General features: G+C 42.5%; 1 protein-coding gene across 2 annotated transcripts in view; it reads left to right on the plus strand.

Annotated features, from left to right (window-relative positions):
- The window catches only part of LOC147196188 (unconventional myosin-VI-like), a 43759-nt gene extending 31644 nt beyond the window's left edge, over positions 1-12115 (plus strand). Inside the window, exons 28-33 of one of the 2 annotated variants that reach the window (XM_086127617.1) lie at positions 3583-3743; positions 3876-3926; positions 6590-6693; positions 8284-8418; positions 9621-9839; positions 11488-12115. In XM_086127617.1, the coding sequence (XP_085983743.1) occupies positions 3583-3743; positions 3876-3926; positions 6590-6693; positions 8284-8418; positions 9621-9839; positions 11488-11687 (870 nt within the window). In that variant the 3' untranslated portion in view covers positions 11688-12115. The remainder of the gene's footprint in view (positions 1-3582; positions 3744-3875; positions 3927-6589; positions 6694-8283; positions 8419-9620; positions 9840-11487) is intronic. The other variant, XM_086127618.1, reaches the window with a different exon arrangement.
- Positions 12116-13021: the final 906 nt, after the last annotated feature.

Here is a 13021-nt window from a genome sequence, read left to right on the forward strand (position 1 = left end):
TGCATGTATTTTTGGATGAAACTTGTCAGGTAGCATAAGGAGGGGTGCTCCGAATAGATGACAGCTAAATCGCAGAGGAGCCGACAATAGCTGTTGACATCCGTACAACATCGTCAAAGTTGACGGAAAATGTCGCCTTTCTGGCTGAGCAATGATATGTCTTCCACTCTTCAGTATATTCCTTGAAACCTACTGAAACTATTAATATCCAAAATGTCATGTATGGCTGAGATTTAGGATAGGATTTTTATTTTTGGGGGGGTGAATCCTGTCACGCTGCTATTTGTCGAGCTGTTGAACTGTTCCTCTCAAGGAGGAACAGGAAGAAAAAGCAGATCGCTTTTCTCTTGCTGTGTTATTATTGTCCCTCTTGAGCTCTCTGCTTCTATTAGTGTTTCTCTTCCTAATTGCTGTTGATAGTGTGTTTGAAGCCATAGTGCGATGCTGTATGATCTACACAAAGCAATTTCTGTGGACTCCAGAAACCACCCACTGCATCCATGCTGTCATAGAATTTGTCTCGAAAATTGACATGACTTTCCCACCTATTTTCTGTCCAATTTGCACAACATATTTGGTGAAATTGATTCACAATGTTTATTGCTTCCTAACTGAACAGCCTAATATCCCAGCATTGGGACTGACTCAAAGGGCCCTACCTATTTGGCGCCCTTGGACTTGGTTCCAAAATCGCCACAACTTCATTTTTGTGCCGCCGCAAGTCTAGTCAAGCGGGTTTTGGGGCCTCATCCGCAAGGGAATATCTTGCAGTTTTTACTTTATAAACGCGTTTTGTGCACGCCAATCTCATCTCTGACTACAGTGAGTCAATTCCTGCCTCGGCTATGTCAAGCACTGATGCACTCCGACTGCCCTGATTTCACTGGGGAGCATACTTTGATTGGCCGCGAGTCGGCTTGTTCCACCCCACAATGGCGTAAACTCCCCATTACATCCAATTCCACCTGCGCAAAATGACAAGAAAAAAAGGAAAACGCCACCCATGTGCACAGTTACATTGCACTTTTCTTAGACTTAGACAATAGGCCCCTGAGTTAGACTTTGACGATAGTGTGTCTCTTTATTTCATGAGTGTGTTTTTACATGAAGTATTCTATTCTATTTAAGTATTTCCCACATTATCACGTTCTGCCTAACTGAAGACCCCCATGCCCTGACCTTGGATCAATTCCCAGAAGGCTTCCCATGTGGTCTTGATTAATGATCCTATTCCCTAACAATTTCTCTCTCACTAAACTACTTTACCCTGATAGTGTTCTCTCACTTGTTCTGTTATCTCCCATGTGGTATTTGATAAATCCATTCATCCTTGCCTGTTCTACTCACTCAAGATTTAACACCTTTTGGTTCCTTTTTGCCTATTCCTCTCATATCGTCTTAGAGTAAAGTTTCTTGCACAATTAAAATCCTAAACTCATTCCATATACACACACTTATAAGAATAGTCAATAGTTTTTTTCTACCCAACTTTTTCACCAAACTTTGCAAGCAGCAGACTTTCCAAGGATGTGAAAAAGTTATTTCCCTCACATTTATTTTCTGCTGCAACAAGGACTCAATCATGATATCTTGGCCCCTTCAGTACTTAAATCTTTGTGTTGTGGTGTCATTAGGTAAGTTCCAAGAGGGAGGCTTTGTGATTTAGGTCCGCTTTAGAATTACAAAACCTGCGGAATAGCTCTTCCGAGGGCCACACAAGGCTTTGTTGGGAACCATAAATTTTTTTCTTCTGCCCGGTGACTATAAAGCAGCTCAACATTCAGATCACCCCATGTTTCACTCTGGTTGTGTGTCATAGCTGCTGATTTGACCATCCACCAATAATACATTATTGGCTGGGAGGCTATGCATATTTAAAGCTCCTTAAAGGAAATGACCTTACAAGGACTTCATCAATGAATTTAGAAGTGACAGAAATGTTTCACAGTTCAATATAGTATATCTTCTTGAACCTTTCGGTGATTTTATACCTGTGGGACATTTCTTTGATGCACAAGTGGAAAGTTTCTTGGGCAGGGGTCATAAGCTTGATACCCAGTTAGCCCCCTGTGGGCCTCTTCTGAAGTATAGCTCACCAGTGAAATACATCTACCGTAAAAGCTCATGAATAACACACACCTCTCAACTCAACTCAAATGTATTTATAGAGCTCTTTCAAACAGCCGTGTATAATATCCCCCCCCCCCCCCCCAAAAAAAAGAGTTTTTTTTTCTCTGTAATTATGGATAATACGGTCCCCTATTTGCTGGTGTCCTTTATCAGTGTGAATATTATGGAATGATAGCATACCAATAAAATAAAAGTATTTTTAAAATGTAGGTCAAACAACAACAACAACAAAAACGATGCTCTTCTCCTATTCCAATGACTCATGTCTTTTAAAATATTTTCAGAATCATGTTCTTGATTAATCTTATTTTTGTTCTGTTCAGTCTTTAAGTAATTTTAGTAAGCCATTTAAAAATATATACTGCATATGTTCTCGTCTTTGAAATCTTCTGTCCGTCACTACTTCTAAATGTTGTACTTTTAATGAAAGAATGGCAAGCATATTAAATTGAAGTTTGTAAGAAATGTGCTATCAGTGATTCTATTTATTTATTTATGGGGGGTTTTTTGCAACACCTAAGTAACGCCCAGGTACTGGTTAATGTTTAGTCAATGGCAAAAATGTTCGTTTCTGACAAAGCCCATTGTACAATTGACCATCCATCGCTGCCATAGACAGATGAACACAGATATATTTGTAATTAATAACTGATCATTTTTAGACACATTTAGTGAAATTGGATAATTTCTTACGGGAAGCGTGACGATCTCTGTCTGATCTGCCACTTCACCCTGGTTGGGAATCTCTGCAGTAGATGACACACACTTGTGGGGGGTGAGCCAGCGTTGAAGCTGAGGGCTGTGGTGAGATGGGGGACCCACTCTGGCTCCCTATACACTGTCGGAGAGAACGTTTCTGATCCAGGTGGTTAAAATAAGTCCACTATCCTGAAATGAAGTCTGTAAGAATGATGTTAAAAGCAGAGTTAAAGTCAACATGTCAAAATGTAAGTTCTGGATGCAAACTCATGTAAGCCCAATAAAGATGGGAGACAGGACATGATTAAGGTCGGACCAGTTCGTTCAAACATTCTCTGATAAGTGGTGTCCGAGCAACTGGTCAGTAATTGAGGCTGCTAAGGGAGGTCTTTTTGTTGAGCTGTAGCTGATTTCAGGCATGGTGTGATGAGGGAACATGACAATGATGCATTGACGATCTCAGCAAAGACCCCAACCAGCTGGCCTGCACATTCTTTGAGGACCCTCCCAGTCAATCCATCTGGAGAAAACTATTGTTGTGAAAGCGCTCCCAAATTGTATTGCTCTGTTTGTCTAGACGCACGACCAATGAAGCTTTAATAGTGGATTAATAGCTTTAATCAGCCTCGAGCAGACAGCAGAGTTTTAATTGTTATTTAGATTCTGGCAAAGAGTAGAGCATCCGTATTAAGCCGACACGCGGTTTGTTTGTGCGGGTGTTGATGTGTGTGCGTGTGATTTTTTTTTTTACAGGCGGAGCTTGAAATCCAGTTTGCTTTGGAGCGCGAGGAGCAGATCCAGCGAACCGCCATGCTGGAGCAGGAAAGACGTGACAGGGAGCTTGCCATGAGGATTGCTCAGAGCGAGGCCGAGCTCATCACTGATGACGGTCAGCTGGACCCCAGTTTGCGCAGGTATTAGCTGAGAACAAAAAGAAAGAAAAATGCACATGATTGCATTCATCTCACAATGAAGTGAATGGACACGCATCAACACCAAGCCTTACTGTCTTTCTGCTTTTCTCTTATAACGTCGTCCCGTCATAGTGATGAAGCTTTTTCGGATCTTCCTATCTCTGCATCCTCAGCCAGAGCCATGTAAGAACGAAGGACAACTGTATAGTCGTGTCAAAATCACTCACTTCCTCTCCCGCTTTTAGTGCCAGAACCCCAGTCATACTTCCATCCATCTCTGAACTGCTTTGAGTAGATCCGCAAAGCAAAAACTGATTTTTTTCATTCCCACCAAACACGCAATCACATATCAAATGCAACAATAGAGTTTTTGATTAGAAAGAATCACTGGATGTGCCGTGCCAAGGAAATTTGTTTGAACAAAGGCACACAGCACACTATTTACTCTCGGTGTTTGCTCAGTTTGCTGTTTTGCTCACATTGATGTTTAGGCGCCACGTCGTCTGAAGATGGATTATAACTACCGGTACTCAATATGGGAGCCGGTTTCATTCTTTGATAACGATTGATTTGCATTGTGATTCTGCATGAATTGGTGCTGATTGCATTAAAAAAGAAAAACCACACACACAACGGAGACAGTGTTCTTTGTGCTGTTGCGACCCAGCAACAGGACAACAAGTTTCTTTTCCACAGCAAACCTAATCACAATTGAGGCTTTTCAATTGGTAGACCTCGCTACTGCTACTACCTACTTGCTCTTGAGTAAGTTACCATCCCCGTGTCGTAATGTTTGAGTTACAGAAGTGACAGGACACAACTGTGCGGAAAGCTGCTTTGCAACCTTGTAAAAATACCAACTTAGTGATGGATAAATACATTTTTCTTTTTTTTAAATCTGCAGACCTTGCTCTCTCGTAAGGAAGTTACCCCACCCTGCTTTCTCCTGTGTTAATCCCAAAAAGCACCGCCCCTTCTTGTCTGAATTCAAGTTGAATCATCCATCATGAAGGTGTTTGGTGTCAAGCTGGCCAGACATCAGCTGGTGGCCAATGCTAGCTAGCGGCATCATTACACAACACACTTTCCTTCAGTCTCCTCTCGTATGAAATCCGATATAAAAAATAGAACAGGTCAACCTGGTTTCCCGTTGGTCCAACCGATTGCCCACAAAGCTAGGAACTAAGCACAGAAGGAGTCTATCCACACATCTACCCATGCATGTGCTTGCATATGCAGTCCACAAAGCTAAAGCACAACTACATAGGGCATGCAGTACACATAGACCTGCTTCTTGGCTGTACGTCTGTGGTCTAATATTATAATTGACCAAAATAAGCATTTTGGACTCTGTGTGCTCCCTTGTTGCTCCAACCAACCATTTCCTATTAGCGACAGCCCATCGCTTCACTCCCACAGCTTGTTTCCTGCCTGCACAATCCTCCTCATCATGCTCTTCCCCTTGTCCCAGCTCGACTGGCATTGATGGTTCTCACACAGTTTTGTTGTTTTAGTCCACATCAATTAGAAATGGTAATGTGGATTATTAGATCAGCCGTCCTCTTCTCTTAGACGTTAGCAGCTCTAAAGAGAGGACTTAATTCCTCAGTGTTATTGAATTGGCTGCCATGACTCTGCGGGATGGCGTGGGGATGTGCGCGCACAGACGTGCTGATGATCTGCACTGCCCGTTTGATTCATAAATTCAACATACAGAGCGAAATGCCTGCAGATGTACAGTGTCGTCAAGTTGATTGTGAACACACTGAAACCGTAAGCAACAAAGGGGCTGGGGGGGGGGGGGGGGGGTGTTACATAGCCCTCCTGCTGACATGCTTGTGATATGTGACTTGAACCCCGTTAGAAGCATCCCGTTATTGCTAGGACCCATTATAAAGAATCCATTATTCAAGGAAACACAGACCAACGCAAAAAAGATATGAATTAAGCATGCGTAAAATGTGTGGGGTAGCTAACACATGAGATATTAGCTTACACTTTGCGGGAAGTCTTTATTACTTGGCTGCAGGCATGGGGATGTTGCCCTCTTGGAGGTTTCTGGAAAGAGAGTGTCACGGGAAGGGTCCTTAAAAAGTCGGGGACCAGAAAGGGACAGTTTAGGCTAGATTGCAACTGTCAACAGATAAAAACTTCTGGTTTAATTAGGGTTTTTTCAGGCGGCACACCTGGTTTGCACGCCGGCCTCACAGTGCAGTGGTGCAGGGTTCGATCCCGTCTCCGGCCTTCCTGTGCCAAGTTTGCATGTTCTCCCCATGCCTGTGTGGGTTTTCCCCGGTCCTCCAGTTTCCTCCCACACTTCAAAAACATGCATGGCATGTTAATGGGGCACTCGAAATTGTCCCTAGGTGTGAGTGTGAGCGTGGGTGGTTGTTTGTCTGTTTGTGCCCTGCAATTGGCTGGCAACCAGTTCGGGGTGTACCCCGCCTGCTGCCCGATGACGGCTGGGATAGGCTCCCGCACGCCCCGAGAACCTTGTGAGGATAAGCGTATTAGAAAATGGCTGGATAATTTTGTTTTGTTTTTTCATATCTGCAAATGTCTGAACAAACCAAAATTTGTGTGAACAGGCTGCAAACCTAAAATGTTCTTAAGTCACCCCCCACCCCTATATGATTTGGTAGCATTTTTATATTTATTTATTGCTATTTTAATATGATTATTAGCACCAAAAAGTTGATTACCGGATTTATTTTTTATTTTATTTTTTTGAGACAGTCAAGAAACCCAAGAGATAAATAGCATAGGACCTTTTGTGCACTGTCACTTTTTCCTTCTGTATGCGTGTCACACACACACACTCATCATTACCTGCTCTTCACCCACAGGGGCCCTCAGGTGCAGGCAACCAAAGCCGCTGCCGGCGCGAAAAAATATGACCTCAGCAAGTGGAAGTATGCCGAACTGCGAGATGTCATCAACACTTCCTGTGGTGAGAAAACACGGTTTGCTTGTTTGTGTGTACCATTTGCAATTCTGTGGATTTCCCTCAGTCATTTCTTGAAAGTATCCAGGGCGGTTGCCAAGAAAGCTGAGCCTGCAGCTGTACGGAATATGCGGACACATGAGATCTTGTGCCCATCTAAAGAAAAGACTGATCAGTGGGTGCTCCCGCAGCTGCTGTTGCTCATTATAGGATGGCTTTTTTTTTCTTCCTTTTTTTAAGTGGCATAGAAAGGAAGTTATCACCATTATGGAGGAGGACGGACCTCTGCCCTTCCAACTCATTCTGAGCCAATTTTTACTCAGTCAGCTCGAAAGATCAGATGATTTTCCACTGGCTGCCTGGCTTATGTCTTGATAGCGGACACTGTTAAGTCAAGCAACTCGGATACTTCCTGTGGGATCCCAAGGACATCTGGATAATCTGTGAAAGCCATTTCATGTAATGCCGCTGCTCACATAAATCTGGATTTGAAGGTCAATTCATTTGAGCCCAATCTTCTCTCATTCAGCTCCTCAAGAGTGGATGAGCTCCACCAAGGAGTTGAGTTTTGGATATATCCACCTGGATTTTTAGTCTAGGTTTCATTCTAAGGATCTTCCTGTTAAATGATGATGACATATCTTTGTCAAATGTAATATCAATTTTTGACCAGATTTTTTCAAACTTTTCTATCCCTGTCTGGTAAAATCAGATCAAGTTTAGTTTTGCTAATGAAGAATCATTGTATCCCAGCAAAGGAGCCCTTGGATTCAGTCATCCCATTGCATCGACACAAGTTTTTATGTGTGAAGTACACGTGTCAGTTTATGTCTGCATCACGTTTAAATGTAATGCATTTGTAAAAGTATCAGATCTCAACGTGGGTCAAACAAAGTTCGACATTATTTCATGGAATCGGTGACATTCAGAAAGTTACTTTTCATTTGAGATTGGATTGGACTGGAATTGACCCATTCAACAACCTCCATGGTACATAATACAGCGCTGTCCAAAAACTCTATTAGCAGTAGATTAGACGCTCCAGTGCATTTGCTGCTTCAGCAGTTCTTTGAAGTCCGCGTCGGACTAAAATGTCACTCAGTGGACTGCTGTCCCGTTAATTGTTAACAAATGTCATCTTTAGGTTCATTTGTCCATCTGTTTGTTAGTTGGCAGGCTCTTGTCTGGTTTATGGAGGATGACTAATTGGTTCCTGCAGGTTGAGCATTGATCCAAAAAAAAAAAAAAGTCATGGTCATAAATACATATATTTCTGTATCTGCAGCTTTATCCAGATACCCGCCAAAATGGAATACTTTTTTTCTTGGCACAAAATTTGGAATATTCTGCTGGCACAACACGTCATTTTTTTATTGATTAACTAGTTCAAAGTGACTTTTGTGTCAAGAGTCGTCACAACAACAAAACAGTTGAACTCCCGATAACATAACATCGATGAAATCACTGTTGATAAACATGATCAGTGTCTCAGTATCGGTGAATATCATGAATTATGAAGAGCGGGTAATAAAAGAGGAATTTGAGAGTTTGGAAAATGATTTCTTGTATGTATAATGCTACGTTCTATTTCGATAGACATCGACCTACTGGCGGCCTGCAGAGAGGAGTTCCACCGGCGCCTCAAGGTCTATCACGCATGGAAGTCCAAAAATAAGAAGCGCAATGACGACGGAAGTGATCAAAGGGCTCCGAAATCTGTCACTGACTATGGTGAGTTCCGGAAATGTTTCTGTTCGTCCTCCTTCCGATGCATTTTACATACCTCATGAGCATGGTTTTGTTTATTTTCTCCGCCTCCCTTCCGTCCCTCACTTTCATTGGCAGGGATTAATGACCTGCCTGTAAATAAGCTGCCTGTGCTTGGCAAAATTCAATTAGTCGGCAAAATACGGCGGCCCGAAAATGCAACCGTCGCCTATGTGCTGAAAAATATTTATTCTAATTAACAAGTAACTGCCGGTCATGCTTTGTCAGGTTCAGCAGACGCTAATGTGACAGCTCACTGCTTTGCTTTCTGCACGCGCCCACACACACACACACACACACACACACTGTTTAGATGCATGAAAGCATAATGCTGATCTGCATTTTGGCATTTTACACAAGAAAAAGGGATTGCTGAAATTGATAAGGAATGGGGACATGTTAGACCCTTTGATGCAACAAATAGTCTCATATCTAATATTTATGATGATTGTCAACTCGCTGGAGACTCTTAGGTCAGACAGTTGCTTTTAACTTAACTTTAATTTTTGAGGTGCAGAATCCAAAACTGATTTCAGTTTTTCTTTGTCACATGTAGTTTTATTTCATCAACTATCGATCCCTGTTTTCTTAATATATAAATAAAATAAAAAAGACTAAGATGGAATCGTTACAACCAAGAAACGGCATAGAGCAAAATAGAACATACAATGGTATGCCCATGGTTACAAAGTGAAGTAAAAATCCAGCTCTGATCCTCCAAATTGCTTTCTGTCGCAAAAGTTGATAGTACTGACCTATTGGGAGCCGCACACACCTCTCACTGCACTGTCTCGATTGTTACTGCACAAACAACTTGCCACGTAGCTGTAGACAAGTCCAATTGTAATCAGCTCTCCTTTCTACAGAGCAGAGAGCTGATGTTGCCTTAGATGCTGACTGAAATGAAGCCTAGTGAGGCGTGCCGATAGCTCACGTGATGATCAGCATTATAATTGTTTGACATTCAAGGCATACTGCAGATTTCCTGGACTTTTCAAATTTCATATTGTCCATGTTCTAAAGCTTTCAACTTTCAAGGTACCATCGTAACGAATATAATTCAGCCGAAGGTGAATTCATTATGGGAGAGCTTTTTCATCTTGTGCAGCCCTTCAGCTTATTATTATTATATTTCCACTCAATGAGGCTCTTTGCTCCCTCGACAGCGCAACAGAACCCCACCCCCTCCATGATGGCCCAGCACCAAGAAGTGGCGATGAACCGGCAACAGCGCTACTTTCGCATCCCTTTCATCCGGCCCGCCGACCAGTACAAGGACCCGCAGAATAAGAAGAAGGGTTGGTGGTACGCCCACTTTGATGGGCCGTGGATCGCCCGACAGATGGAGCTGCACCCGGACAAGCAGCCCATTGTGTTGGTGGCAGGTGAGCCAAGAGGACATTTACACAAGGATGTCGTAAAGAAATTTGAGCTTTTGAACATTTTCATGTCCAGCAGATGAAAACACAGCCAGAGAGACTGAAATTTGACAGAGACCTCCAAAAACAGCACTGTTATCTAATATGCCTGGCAGGTCAAGCCCAAATTACAAAGTACTGGTACTTTCCCACAATGTAATTGCCCTTGGGTGTATAATTGTGATCTCAACTCTGAGAAAGCATTGAACTTGATTTTTTAAAAACATTTTTGAAGACATACCCTCTGTGTCAGGTTGTCAAGCAATGAGCAGTGAGTGATGAGGAGACTAGACTTGTTAGGGAGAGTCAGCACTCGTGATGGGTCATGGATCTTCACACCAGAAACTTCAGTTAACAGTTTGACGTAGCCGAGCCGATAAAAATCAAGATGCTTGAAATCATGTTGAGCACATTGTTCGATGTGACAGTGGCATCATCCACTGCAATGCCATGGCTGGCGATGAATCAGCACATCTACAAAGAAATCCTCCTCCTGTTGTTGAGCGGGTGTTGTGCAGGAAATCTTGTGCCCGCTTCACCATGAGCGCGCACCTGCTCACAATGCTCTGAGCATCTGACAATTCCTGGCCGCGAAAAACATCACTGTACTGGAGCAACCACCCTACCCACCTGACCTGACTTGGTATAATTTTCCATCTTTCATAAGCAGGTTAGCAAGGGCCCGTTTTGAATGTTTAGGCCATATTGTCAGACAATATTTTCAGGGACCGGCCTTTAAGGCTATGCAGATAAATACTGTGGTATTTTCTAAACATAATAAGAAATGCGAATCATGACACGGGAAACGTCCCATCTGGCCGAAAAATGCTCTGTGGTCGCTATGCTAACGTTTAAACATTTTTCAAAATAAGATAAACCACAAATACAAAGTGCATGAAAAATACGACTCACCCTCGTTGCATATTACGCAGAGCGGGCTTGGTGCGTGGGATTCTCCCGTTGAGATAAATCCGTATTTTCAGTAGGACTCTTGATCCTGTCTATTAAATGTAGCCTTCTTTTTTTTGAAAGTTGTCGGCTCCCTTTCTGTCTCCTGGCTGGGCCTTTTCCCCTTCCCAAAGACATTTGTTTTTTTTTACTCATTTTGCGAGCTCCTGGGTTTCATTTTAGCGGTAACCTCTCACGTGACCGAGAAGCGGTTGTGAAAACAAAATTGTGTAGGATCCTGCAAGAGTCCTTGCAGGAGTGCCGTGGGGAAGTAGCGAAGAAGGCTACCACTCGCTTATTTTTACTGCTGCTGAAAGCCTTAACTCAATGCATTTCGAATCGGTTTACTAAAAGGTTTGGCACGTTTATGATTCATTTTCTCCAACTACATAATACTGCTTCCATAAAATTGGATTTTATTTTTTTAAAAAGATCAAAGTTAAGATGATGGATAGAGATGCAGCGATGAGACCATGATGTCATCGCATTGACTTCCAAAGAATGATATACCGTTTTGGGATTGCTATGATATGCTGTATTATAGTCCATCGCTCCAGCCCTCAAATTCCTTTCTTTCTTTCTTTCACATCTCGCTCTTTCATCTTCATGCTGAACTTGTTGACGGAATCGCACTTTTCTCCATTTGGAATTGTCTCGCTCGCCTCAGGGAAAGATGATATGGAGATGTGCGAGCTGAGTCTAGAAGAGACGGGTCTGACCAGAAAGAGGGGTGCCGAGATCCTACCCAGGCAGTTTGAGGAAATCTGGGAGCGCTGCGACGGCATCCATTACCTAAAGAAAGCCATCGAGAACAAGCAGGCGCGGCCCACGTACGCCACCGCCATGCTGCAGAATCTTCTCAAGTGAACTCGTGCAAGGCAACACGTGTCAGAAGACAAGTGGGATGTGATCGATGATGCAATCTTACCCGTCTCCTTTCATTTTGTGTTGTTTGTAGATGTTGTGTTCACCACCCTTCGAGAGGCCTTAAAATTGTACCTCACCAAAAAAAGTCCAACCTGAGCCCTTAATGAGCGCTGCATGAATTGTTTTCATCAAGCGTGTCAGCATCTCATGTTGTTCCTTGAAGCTCGAGACAACATGTTGCGTTCATCGTTTCACCTCAGTCTTTTTTTTTTTTGTATCGACGCCCATTTGATATGCAGGACCTTTTGCTTTTCATGTTTGCAGTGTTTTTATGTTTGCTTCTTCAAACGCACACACCATCTTTCATCTTTGCGTTCTGTTTGTATTTGCACTGTGACACCGTAGAGAATAAAATATACTACACCCTCTATTCTTCACCGTATGTTTTATTCTTCTTCCTTTAGCGCTTGAGCTCATTAAAGTCAAAGTGTGAGGAATCGTGAGTTGCACGGCGGTTTACGAGCAAGTAACTCCTAACTGGACTTGACGTCCTAATGGGCATTGCGGCAAACGAGATTAACGTAGAGATCATTTCAAACGAAGGCAAAACGGTCGTGTGGCTGATGTTCATTTGAGGCTCGCACGCACACGAGGTGATCAGAGGCGTTTAACTCGGATTAAAGGTTCTCTGCAGGCATTTGTTCTTCAACTTGCACATTTAGTGTGGTTGGCCAAGATAAACATGGTAAATTGTCTCATTAAAACAATCATTTGTCCCAATTAATATTCTTCCAAATGTATGCTGTCTGGTTATTTATCAAGGGAAAATTGTTGCCGTCTTGCAGTTATATGAGGGAAGGCATCTGTGATTGAGGAAATAAAATTCTGATGGGGGGGAAAAAAATTATTTTAATTTGATGTGATGTGTTTGTTTCAGTGGATGATAACTGTTTGAGGCATGTCAACAACACATTTTTTTCTGAATGGAAAAAAAGTAGTTAATTATATGAAGTGAGGCATGTACTTGTTTGAGTAAACAGCATGGCCAAATATTGCTTGAAGTATGGCAGTTGCTAGTGCAAATATTTCTTTTCCTAATGGGAACCAAAGCACTCACTAGAAGTGAGATTTGTATCAGCAGAAGAAATACCCTTGTATTATGTGAAGCACTTTCTCTCTTTCTCTGCCATTGCATTTCCTCATTTGGGGGGGGGGGGTTATTTGAGTGGAAGCATTGACTTGTTTATGGCATCTATTAGCGGAAGTCTATTTATTTTTTTCTGATAAGGGAAAAATCCTGATGGGGTGAAAGAAATGTTTATTTGTTTTAGTGT

This window comes from Hippocampus guttulatus, chromosome 13 (assembly GCF_054856545.1).
Source record: "Hippocampus guttulatus isolate MCC_2025c chromosome 13, RoL_Hgut_1.0, whole genome shotgun sequence".
Lineage (NCBI taxonomy): Eukaryota > Metazoa > Chordata > Actinopteri > Syngnathiformes > Syngnathidae > Hippocampus > Hippocampus guttulatus.